The 12,061-nt window shown below is 47.3% G+C and overlaps 1 protein-coding gene across 1 annotated transcript; it reads left to right on the forward strand.

Annotated features, from left to right (window-relative positions):
- The first annotated feature begins 10,211 nt into the window (after positions 1-10,211).
- On the forward strand, positions 10,212-11,569 carry LOC147832890 (general transcription factor II-I repeat domain-containing protein 2A-like). The gene is made up of 4 exons (XM_087292728.1): positions 10,212-10,259; positions 10,590-10,704; positions 10,905-11,133; positions 11,213-11,569. The coding sequence occupies exons 1-4, from the start codon at positions 10,212-10,214 to the stop codon at positions 11,451-11,453; spliced, it is 633 nt and encodes a 210-aa protein (XP_087148854.1). The 3' UTR covers positions 11,454-11,569.
- The last annotated feature ends 492 nt before the right edge of the window (positions 11,570-12,061 follow it).

Genomic DNA, 12,061 nt, shown 5'->3' on the forward strand with positions numbered 1-12,061 from the left:
TTCACTTCTGCCTGTTTTGTTAAAAGGGAGTCTAAAGCAGACCTTAGCGCCGTAATTTCCTTTAGTTTAACAGGGCTTGGTTTATTAATATATGTTCTCTCAGCATCCCTAAGCTTAGACTCTAAAATCTTTTTTTGTTCAGCTTGTTTACGCCTTTTACTATGTGTGTACGCTATTGTAATGCCTCTAGAAAATGCTTTGGTTGTTTCCCATAATAAGGATGAATCTTCCATTGAGACCGATTTGATGGACATAAAAGTGTTGAATTCCTCTTTAAAATATGTAATAAAGTTATGATCAGCTAATATAAATGGATGAAATCTCCAACTACTGGCTTTATTATTTTGATTTCCAAAGGAAAATTCAGTGAAAACTGCCGCAAGGTCAGATTTTATTATATCTCCGATTTTGCAAGATGTTATGTGCTCCAACATATTTTTTGGGAGAGAATAGATAATCTATTCTCGTGTGACAACTATGAACTTTTGAAAAATAAGTGTACTCTCTCTCTGCAGGGTGGCAAGCCCTCCAAATATCTACATAATCAAAGTCTTCACACAGGGCCTTAAGTGTTTTAGCCTGTACTGATAGTAACGGTTCCCCTTCGGTTGGGGAACTTCAGTGCCATAGAGTGGATTGATTGAAATCCACGAATGGGAGATTCGGATCAGAAGCTGCTTGTCTGGAGAGTATTGAACGGGCCAATGAATGAAAATGAATTGGCAGCGTAAGCTTGCGCAGGTGTGCTGCATCGCCAATTATCCCAGCATATAAGCACACCTGAAGCGAGCAAACTCCATCCTTTTCTCTTTAGATCCTTTCTGAGTGAGTCGATGAGGGTTCCTCTTGCTGTTCAGCACTTCAGAGCGAACGAGTGTCTACCGGTCCAGAGTGGGTTTTCGCGGCGGCAGACGGTCGAGCAGGGTTTCTCCCTTGCCTGCGGTTCTTTGGGTCTGGTCCTCCAGAGCGGTGCGTATTGTTGCAACTTTCCTAAAAGAGCAACACAGTCGTGCAGCACGTCCTTTTCAGGATGGCGCTCCGACTGTGCGTTTCTGGATGCGGGGGTTTCCTGGCTCTGGATGATGGACAAGATCACGGTGCTCGCGGGCGGTTCATGTCGTCATTGCGATGCCATGACCGTTGCAAAGCTTAGATCGCGGCTAACTTTCGTAAGAAAGCGAGCCACCCCAGTTTCCTCCTGTTCTAAAAAAGCAGCGGGCGCTCATGCAGATCTGAGGGTTCCAGTGGGAGATAATCCGTCGCCCACGAGCTCGCGGACCTCTCGCTCCTCACGGCGCTCCATCCAAGCTTCGGGTAGTGGGAGTGATCCGTCTAACCAGATGGTAGCTCTCACGCTCGCTGACACCGGAGATCAGATGTCCTCCGCGGCATCGGAGGGTGGGCTTTCACTGTCCGACGAAGATCCGGACCCGCTTGCCCCTTCCGGGCAGGTGAGCGCCGTCGAATCAGATCCTGAAGCGGACATGTTAGCGTGCTTTCCCGGGCAGCTTCGGCCGTGGGGTTGGAGCTGGTTTATCCCCCAGCTCCGCGGCCGGACCGACTAGATGGGTGCTACGTAGAGGAACAGAAGGCGAAGGCGCTATCGTGGTCAATCTTTGTCCGCGCGGCGCCTCTACGTGGCGGGGTTTGCCCCGCCTCCCGTCCAAAGCCTGTAGGTTGTCTGCCTCCCTCGGAGCCAGAGCTTATAAGGCTGCGGGCCAGGCTGCTTTTGCTTTGCACGAGATGGCCACCTACCAGCGCTACCAAGCGCAGGCGCTGGCCGAGCTGCACGAGGCCGGGTCTAACCAAAGCTTATTACATGAGCTGCGCACCGCGACCGACTATGCTCTTCGGACTACTAAGTCCGCCGCGTGTGCGCTGGGGAGGACGATGTCCACACTTGTGGTTCAGGAATGCCACCTCTGGCTAAACCTTGCCGATATGCGCGATGTTGACAAAGTTCGCTTTCTTGACTTGCCCATATCCCAGGCTGGCCTGTTCGGCGACACCGCCGGTGAATTCACCCAGGAATTGAAGGCGGTGAAAGAGAAGTTGGATGCGATGGGCAATGTCATCTATCGGCGTGGCCGTAAGCCCGCTCCGCCCGCCGAGCCATCCACCTCCGCTGTTCCTTGCCATGGGCGCCCGCAAACGAGTGCTGCCCAGCCCCCGCCTCCGGCCAAGCGGGCGCAGCGTACACCTCGAAAGCAGGCAGCCCCCCCTGCCCAGGGCGCCGTTAAGTCCGGCAAACGGACTGCGAAGCGTCCCTAAGACAGGCCATCCGGAGAAGAGGAAACTTGCTCTTTCCCCGCTGGAGGGCGGGGCCCCGATTACAACGGTACTTTTCAGTGCCACCAAAACATTAATCAAAGAGCACTTTTCCCCTTCCCCGGATGTGACAGCATGAATTCTGCCAGTCCGGGACGCGCTGCCTTCCGGCTCGCAGATTTTACGTGCTTCGCCAGTGGCTCACGAGCGCTGGGGGGACGGTCTCCCTTCCCTCAGCCCTCCAGCCCCCTCTCCGGAGTCAGGGTGCGGAGCCAGAGCGAATCGCTCTCCTCCAGCTCTTCCGCGGGCCTTCCGACCCTCGTGCTCCCCGGATCAGCACACCTACTCCGCGCTGCCCCACCGCTGGTATGTCAGCGATTGTAGCGATGACTCCATTAGCGAGGGCTCTACCTGCCTGGTTAGCGCGGGCCAGCCCCTTGCGGTGGCTCATACGCACAATCAGACTCGGTTACGCGATTCAGTTCGCGAAACGGCCCCCCAAGTTCACGGGCGTGTATTTCTCCAGGGTCAACCCCCTGTCCGCCCCTGTCTTGCGAGAGGAGATTGCTGCCCTCCTGGCGAAGGGTGCAATCGAGCCAGTTCCTCCAACTGAGATGGAAAGTGGGTTTTACAGCCCATACTTCATCGTACCCAAAAAGAGCGGTGGGTCACGACCAATCCTAGATCTGCGCGTTTTGAACCGCTGTCTGCACAAGCTGCCGTTCAGAATGCTCACGCAGAGGCGCATTCTCCAATGCGTCCATCCTCGGGATTGGTTTGCAGCCATAGACCTGAAGGACGCGTATTTCCATGTCTCCATTCTTCCACGCCACCGCCAATTTCTGCGGTTTGCGTTCGAGGGTCGAGCGTGGCAGTACAAGGTCCTCTCCTTTGGGCTCTCTCTGTCTCCGCGGGTCTTCACCAAACTCGCGGAGGGTGCCTTAGCTCCCCTTCGGCTCGCGGGCATCCGCATAATTATCTCGACGACTGGCTGATTTTAGCCCACTCGCGGGAGCAATTGATTGTGCACAGGGACAAGGTGCTTCGGCATCTCCGCCTACTGGGGCTTCAGGTCAACCGAGAAAAGAGCAAACTCGCCCCCGTGCAGAGGATCTCTTTTCTTGGGATGGAGCTGGACTCCATCACCATGGTAGCGCACCTCTCCGAGGAACGCGCTTGTCTGTTGCTGAACTGTCTGAGGGAGCTCGACAGCAAACTAGTGGTCCCACTGAAGTTCTTTCAGAGGCTCCTGGGGCATATGGCATCCGTAGCTGCCGTCACGCCGCTCGGATTGCTCCATATGAGACCACTTCAGCACTGGCTTTACGATCGGGTCCCAAGACGCACATGGCACGCGGGCACACACCGGGTCTCTGTTACTGCGCTGTGTCGCCGCGCCCTCAACCCTTGGAACGACCCCTCGTTCCTACAGGCCGGTGTGCCTCTAGGACAGGCATCCAGCCATGTTGTTGTTTCAACAGATGCTTCCAACATGGGTTTGGGGGCCGTGTGTCGCGGGCATGCGGCTGCGGGCCTGTGGAAGGGTGCCCAGTTGCATTGGCATATCAATCGCCTAGAGCTGTTGGCAGTGTTCCTCGCTCTCCACCGCTTTTTACCGGTGCTGGAGCGGCAACACGTGCTGGTCAGGACGGACAGTCTGGCGGCGTATATCGTATATCGCATGGGGGGTGTGCGCTCTCGCCGAATGTCTCAGCTCGCCCGCCGTCTGCTCCTCTGGAGTCACCCGCGGCTGAAATCGCTGCGCGCCATTCACGTTCCAGGCACGCTCAATCGTGCAGCCGATGCGCTCTCACGACAGCTGTTACGCCCTGGAGAATGGAGACTCCACCCCGAGTCTGTTCAGCTGATATGGGCGCGATTCGGGGAGGCCCAGATCGATCTGTTTGCTTCCCCCGAGAACGCTCATTGCCAGTTGTTTTTTTCCCTGACCGAGGGCTCTCTCGGCACGGATGCACTGGCCCACAGCTGGCCTTGGGGCATGCACAAGTATGCGTTTCCCCTAGTGAGCCTGCTCGCGCAGTTACTGTGCAAGGTCAGGGAGGACAAGGAACAGGTTCTGCTAGTTGCGCCCCTTTGGCCCAACCGGACCTGTATATCAGAGCTCTCACTCCTCGCGATGGCCCTCCCCTGGTGGATCCCTTTGAGAGAGGACCTACTCTCTCAGGGACAGGGCACCATCTGGCACTCTCGCCCCGATCTTTGGAACCTCCACGTGTGGTCCTTAGACGCGAGGAAGACTTAGGTAACCTACCGACTGCGGTGGTTAATACCATCACTCAGGCTAGAGCCCCCTCCACGAGGCGCGCCTACGCCCTGAAGTGGAGTCTATTCACTGAATGGTGCGTCTCTCGCTGAGAAGACCCCCAAAACTGCCAGATTAGTGTTGTGCTCTCTTTCCTTCAAGAGAAGTTGGACAGCAGGCTGTCGCCCTCCACTCTCAAGGTTTATGTGGCCGCCATCTTCGCTTATCATAACGCGGTAGCTGGCGGCACCGTGGGAAAGCATAACCTCATCATCCGATTCCTTAGGGGTGCTAGGCGAGTTAATCCATCTCGCCCCCCTCTCATGCCCTCTTGGGATCTCGCCCTCGTTCTCACGAGTTTGCGAGCCGATCCCTTTGAGCCTCTCGAATCAGTATCTGTAAGATTTCTGTCCCTGAAGACAGCTCTGCTGGTTGCGTTGGCCTCCATCAAGAGGGTCGGGGACCTGGAGGCATTTTCGGTCAGTGACTCGTGCCTGGAATTCGGGCCGGATTACTCTCACGTCATCCTGAGACCCCGCCCGGGTTATGTGCCCAAGGTTCCTACCACCCCCTTTAGAGATCAGGTAGTGAACCTGCAAGCGCTGCCCCCGAAGGAGGCAGACCCAGCCCTTTCTTTACTTTGTCCAGTTCGCGCTCTGCGCATTTATGTGGACCGTACACAGAATTTTAGATCATCTGAGCAGCTCTTTGTCTGTTATGGCGGTCGGCAGCAGGGAAGTGCCGTATCGAAACAAAGATTATCCCACTGGATTGTGGATGCCATTTCACTCGCTTATTCGAGTCGAGGTCAGCCGTGTCCCCCGGGAGTGTGTGCACACTCCACTCGGAGCGTTGCATCCTCTTGAGCGCGTGCACGCGGCGCCTCTCTAACAGACATCTGTAGAGCTGTGGGCTGGGCGACACCCAACACATTTGCATGGTTTTACAATCTGAGAGTGGAGCTGGTTTCCAGCCGGTTTGGCCCACTACGTTGTAGGTCTGCCCGCTGGTCAGCCCGCGTTTTGGGTATAGGTGCCTGCTATGCGTGATCCCCACTAGGCGATCCCATATGCTTATTCCGCCACGGTTAAGTCCCCCCCCCTGGGCGGACCCGTGTCTTCCCTCTCTGCTAACCACTCTTTTGCTATGCGTACTCCCCCTTTTTAGGGCTAGTCCATATGTAATCCTGCTATCTATCCCCCCTTGGGTAACGGATGGCCTCCGCAGCGTCCTCCCTATCGGGATTGCACGCTTCCCAACGTACTGTCGTATTTTCCTAGAATTATCTAGATGCTCACGACTCCCAAAAAATATATTTAAATCCGTAAGACTTCTGTTGAAGTAGGATAAATTAGGGCCAGGGACACGTTGGAGGACCGCGCCTCCCATGATGAGGGTGCGTCATGCTTGCTTGACTATCCCCTCATCGGGGGCGTTGGTAAGGTGCAGTCATTATGGCACTTTCCATACTTCTCCCATTCGTGGATTTCAATCAATTCACTCTATGGCACTGAAGTTCCCCAACCGAAGGGGAACGTTCGAGGTTACAGAAATAACCCTTTGTTCCCCGAGGAGGGGAACGGAAGTGCCATACTCCGTCGCCATAATGACTGTCCCTTAGCGGTTTGAAAGTCTCTTCAGCTTAAAAGGATGGCGTTTGCTCGCTTCAGGTGTGCTTATATGCTGGGATAATTGGCGATGCAGCACACCTGCGCAAGCTTACGCTGCCAATTCATTTTCATGCATTGGCCCGTTCAATACTCTCCAGACAAGCAGCTTCTGATCCGAATCTCCCATTCGTGGATTTCAATCAATCCACTCTATGGCACTTCCGTTCCCCTCCTCGGGGAACGAAGGGTTACTTCTGTAACCTCGAACGTTTCCCTGCTGGGAATTTATCAATAATAGGACATAAATGGCAGTTAAAGTCACCCCCAATGAATACTGTTTTAACTCCCCAGTCTGCTAATTTGGCAAAGGCTTCAGTAAGAAAAATATTTGGGTGACCAGGAGGCCAATAAATGTTCATGAAGGCAATTTCTTCCCCATGTAAAAGCCCTTTTAGAAGTACATAGCGCCCTCTAGTGTCTTTAATAACTTCCACCGATTGAAGTGGCACACCTTTTTTAATTAAAATAACTACACCCCTACTCCTTGAAGTAAAAGAGGAAAAATGGGCTTGGGCATAACACCCCTGCGAAAGCTTATTATGTTCTTGGTCATTTAAGTGGGTCTCTTGAAGTAATGCAACGTCCACCCCCTCCTTTTTTAGATAAGTCAGGACCTTTCTTTTCTTAATAGGTGTGTGAATTCCATTAACATTCCAAGTACAGACCTTCAAATTTACCATTTAAGTATATATTAAACATAATGTGACCCCCATTTGTATAGATAAGGTTGCATGAATATCGTACGAAAAGAAAGGAAAAAATAAAATAAAAAGAAGGGAAAAAAGAACGAAAATTAAAAAAATGGGGAGATAAAAAAAGGGATTCATCCAAGTATACAACAAACACAAAACTGGAACAATAGAACAGTCATTAAACATCAAAAATATTTCACACCAGCTCTCGTTATGAGAGTAACTGTGAATTAGAGGCCCCTTAACGACAAAAGGAACTACTAAGAAAACTCCTACCTAAATATTAAGCGGTAGTGCCGCTATAAACATCAGCATGGTTTTAATAAACCGAACAGTACGCCTTATTGGCCATTTTTTCTCAAATACCCAGATAAATTCACAATGTCTGCCTTCACGTTAATGTGTGAGTGTCTGTGGTATGAGTTGGGCGACTATCACGCAAGTGGTCTCCCATCAGGTGATTCAGGTACTATCGGTAGACGTTGCATTCAACGAGTCTAGAAATGCCACAACAGCAGCTGGGTCATGAAACACCTTCACTGAGCCACGAAAGTTTACCTTGAGGAGGGCAGGGTAAATTTGCCTGTATTCCGTGCCTATGGACTTCAGGCGTTTCTTGACTTCGTCGAACATCCTGCGTTTACGGAGAACGGACGCGGAGAAATCCTGAAAAATCATCACTGTGCTGTCTCCAAATTTTAAAGGAAAGCATTTAACGCGAAGCATTTAACACACGTTGTTTGTCTTGGAAATTGTGAAATCTTACCAGGATAGGACGTGATCGTTGTGTGGCGGGGGGTTTCGGAGCGAGGGACCAGTGCATCTTTCTAACTTTATACGGCCCTCTTTTGTTGTGATTGCGAGGGTCTCAGGAAGCCATGATTCGTAGAAAATGGATTTTCACCTTCTATGCCCTTAGGTAATCCGACAATTCGGATATTCTTCCGTCTGCCCGTTTTCAAGGTCGTCCGCCCTTTCATTCAAATCGTGCACAAGTTTCTCCAGGTTTTGTATTTTAGTTTTGAAAGGGGACAATTTGTCTTCCACCTCAGATATCCTGGTTTCTGCTTCTGCAATCCTTTTGTTATGCTCGTCTAGCTCCGCGCGGTGCATTTGCAGTAGCTGTGATATCGGGTCCATTTTATCATCTATGAGTTTAGAGATATTAGCTGTAATCTCTGCTACCGCGTCCAATAGTGGGTTTGTGGATGAGCTCGTGTTAGCGCCGTCAGGATGTTCGTTAGCCTCTTCACGGCTGGTAAACTGCGTTTTTTTACGTGGCATATTTTCCGATTGCCTCAGAAAGTAGTCATCTATGTTCAATATGACAATGTGACACTACCGCTTAACTACACACAGCCTTCCTTCAAGCTGCCATCTTGGAACCCCCTCATGGACATTATTTCTAAAAAATAAGCTTGATAAGCCGACTGTAGCATGGTGGTGCTGACGTCACAGGCGAGCGCCCCGAGGGCACTGTAGTCCGTTTATAGCCTAATGTTAGCATTTTAACTCTTGCGTTTGCATTTAAAATTCAAAAGTGCTCAAAGTTGTATTTTCGTGTGAGGATTATCCGGCTGGACAAAACGTGTAAGTGTAATGAACAGTGTTTGAACACAGAGCTTATTATTTGCAATCTTTGAAAAGCCTATGGGAAAATCCTATAGGGATTTTCACGAGGGAACCAGTTTTATGCTAGCAGCCGATTAGCCTACAAAGTGACGTCATAGTTCCTCCTCTCTATTAACCCCGAAAATAACCACGAATCCACTAACGTTACCAGACTGCTGTTGCGTTTGCATTAAGGAAAAACGATAAACACATGCAGACTGTGCTTATTTCAATCTGCCAACACAACACACATTCCTGTTATGCGAGCAAATTGGTATAAATACAGCACTACAACATACAAAAACAGAGAGATCATCTAATCTGCCAACATTTCTCTGAAAACCCGGGAGACTGGGGAGGAGGGGGTGTTCGGGAGTGATGTTGAGAATAGGATGCAGTGGGTATTGGGCGGCCGCTTCGATCGAGTACTGTACCAAAGTTGGAAACCCAGGGCTGTTTAGTTTACAGACTGCACCAAAGAGTGGGGTGGGTGAAATTACGAAAGTTTTTTTTGGAAAGAAATAAAAACGAGATGTTTTCGGGAGACTGGTCTGAAATACGGGACGTTCCCATGAAAAACGAAGGGGCAGGTGTGCTTACCAGTTTAATATTTGATCTGCTATAGTTAGAAATCAGACTGTTATATCTTCTAAGCGTAAAGGCTTATTATGCGGTTTTGTCGCCATCTTGTGGATAGAAAACGTCAACTGTCGTTGATGAGCTGTCTCTAAGAAATTTGTAAATATTTTAAAATAGGCACTTTTCTTGCAAATAAACTCCATAGTGGCAATCTTAACAACTACATTATCATCGAAAAAAGCCTCAAAAGTATATTTTGTTGTCTAACAGCAGTAATATTTGTCAAACTGTAGTGTCTGCTTGTTGCTGGCTGTACTGTATGTGGGTGCAGTACTACACATTTATAAATGCAACCTAACACGTAAATGCCTTGACTGTCTTCCATGTTTATTTTTCCATGTGATGATGCTGTGTGACGTAGTATATGTTCATTTTGCACATGCGGGTTAGTTTAGGACCATGATCAGTTCACACTGGAAATCTGATATTGGACACATTTAAAACAGCAGTGTGAACAGCGACACAAAAAAATCAGATCTGAAAAAAAATCAGATTTAAGCACTAAGCCTCGCAGTGTGAACATAGCCAAAGTGGCACAGATCTGACCTAAAAAGATCAGATTCCATGCTGTTTAAATGATTTCAATGATATAAATGATTTCAATGGCACACAAAATATATCAAATATAAATATTTTATTTGTCAGGTAAATATTTTCCATAATTAAACAAAATTCTGAAAAGTACAACATCAATTACTCAAACATAATCAGAGAATTGATCAGAGAAAAGGACTTATGTTGTAAAGGATTTATGTTCTTTTTAAGTATTGGCACTTAATGTTATGCTTTCAGGTATTCCAAATCCATGTTTTCTCTCTCTTTAATCGCCGTGTATTAAAGCCCCAGGACCAAATGTCAATTTAAAAAAAAAAAAATTCTAATTAAATTCCTTACTAGTTAAAACTGATAAAATACAAATTGTAAAAGATTTTAACATACATATAGATGACACTAGTAGGACTTGTGTTACAGATTTATTACAATAATTTGGAATAAAGCAAAATGTTGGGTGAACAGGCACTGAAAATTCTAAAAGTAAACGAAAATTTCTTAAAGTAAACAATCATCATGAACAAAGTGGAAGTGGCAGAACTTCCTGGGCCTATTATGATCTTTGTCCGTCTATTTGGGGGTCCAGCCATACCTGCCAACACTCCCGTTTTTCCAGGAGTCTCCCTTATTTCACATCTATCTCCCGCCACCCTCCTGGTTTTTTATTTCTCCCGGGAAACTCCCGTAATTTGTACGTCCCAAGGCAGTAGCAAATAAAGCATTTTTTGTTTATATTTGTCAAGTTGACAGATCTTTAATGAAGTTCATTACCTCACACAATTGACGAAATATTTAAACCTTGTATCATATTTTACCTTAATCTGGCAACATACATTACAACTCAGGTGCGTTGTTAATTTCTGCACAGATGCGGGACTTGAACGTTGGCAGTAGCAACAAGCAGCATTTTGTGACGATTTTAACACTAGTATGGCAAGCATGGTACCTGATTCTGGCACAGCCAAAAAAAATTCCTCTGGGAGGACAAAGACAATGCAACTAATTAAAGGCAAGTTCATGTTGCAAAAATTTATGCTACTTTTAAACAAACTTTATATTATATAGTTTATTAAATGCTTGTCTTTTTGTTTTTTTGTTTTGTGATTTGCTGGATGTATTTTATCCCTGACTTAATACATATTCTTATCTTATTATTTTGATCAATGTCGTCACAATGTACTTTGACAACTTTTTCTTCTTCTTTGTAAGGTGCCATTGCTCCAGAGCTTGATGATGAGGTAAAAAACATCTGTCAGACCAGGCTATTTGGATTACTTTGTGATGAGGCAAACAACATGCAGAAAGAAAAAGAACTTGTAATTCTGGCAAGAGTGTATGATGAGAACAGCCTTGAAGTTGTGACCAAGTTTATTGACATGCCAGTCTGCAATGTGGGTAGTGCTGATAGTATTTATGAGAAGCTGGAAACCTCTTTGAGGTGGGTTTATTGTCATGATAAATACAACTATCCAATATCATGAATTTTGACTAAAACATTTGTCTGATTTTTATGACAGAAATAGAGGAATCCCATGCAATAACCTGGTTGCATTTAACTCTGAAAACTGTGGTGTAATGATAGAAAAACATAATTCAGTCATCACCAGACTAAGAGATGGTCAACCGTATGTTCAGGATGTGGTTTGTTTATGCCACCTTGCCCAACTTGCCACAGGCTGTGGCATGAAGGCAATCAAAACTCCAGTGGAAGATTTACTGGTTATGGTGTATAGCCACTTTCACAAAAGGTTTGTATAAATATTAAACTTGTATCTGCAATTTCTCTGTACAGAGTACGATTACACACTATTAATGTCCCTCTTACTGTCATTTTTTTTTATTGAGTTACCTGTAGTGCAAAAAGGTGTGAGGTGTATAATGAGTTTGTGGAGTTCACAAACACAGACAACCTGAATTTGCTTAGATACAGCAGTACAAGATGGCTCACCCTCCACACATGCATACAATGTGTGATAAATCAATGGGCTGCTTTGCAGGCTTACTTTATTACTTTAATAGCCATGAGGATGAGAAGAGTGCTAAAATCAGGAACCTGGCAGGCTACTTTAATGATCCTGAGTTGAAGGTTTTTTTTTTTTTTTCCTGTTTCTGAGTGCTGCTCTTAAGCCGCTGGTTGCATTCAACAATGCTTTTCAGGTACAGTAGGTAGAATATATGCTGGAGACCTAGCAGTACTGTATATTTATATAAAAGTAATTGTAGTAATTATATTTATATAAAAGTAATAGGCAGAGGTAGTGATGATCCATAAGCTACACGGTGAGATGATAAGGCTGGTAAAGAGGTACTTGGGGTACATTGTTCCAGCTAGATTAATTGTGGATATTCCAGTCACTAAGGTTTCA

The sequence above is a fragment of the Danio rerio genome, chromosome 18 (assembly GCF_052040795.2).
Source record: "Danio rerio strain M-AB ecotype USA chromosome 18, GRCz13ab, whole genome shotgun sequence".
In the NCBI taxonomy this organism is placed as follows: Eukaryota; Metazoa; Chordata; class Actinopteri; order Cypriniformes; family Danionidae; genus Danio; species Danio rerio.

Bases quoted from the DNA above. Each gene is read 5' to 3' on its own strand.
- LOC147832890 (XM_087292728.1), top strand. From the start codon at position 10,212: ATGAACAAAGTGGAAGTGGCAGAACTTCCTGGGCCTATTATGATCTTT. The intron at 10,705-10,904 runs GCAAGTTCATGT...CTTCTTTGTAAG, and splicing joins GACAATGCAACTAATTAAAG to GTGCCATTGCTCCAGAGCTT. The intron at 11,134-11,212 runs GTGGGTTTATTG...TTTTTATGACAG, and splicing joins AAGCTGGAAACCTCTTTGAG to AAATAGAGGAATCCCATGCA.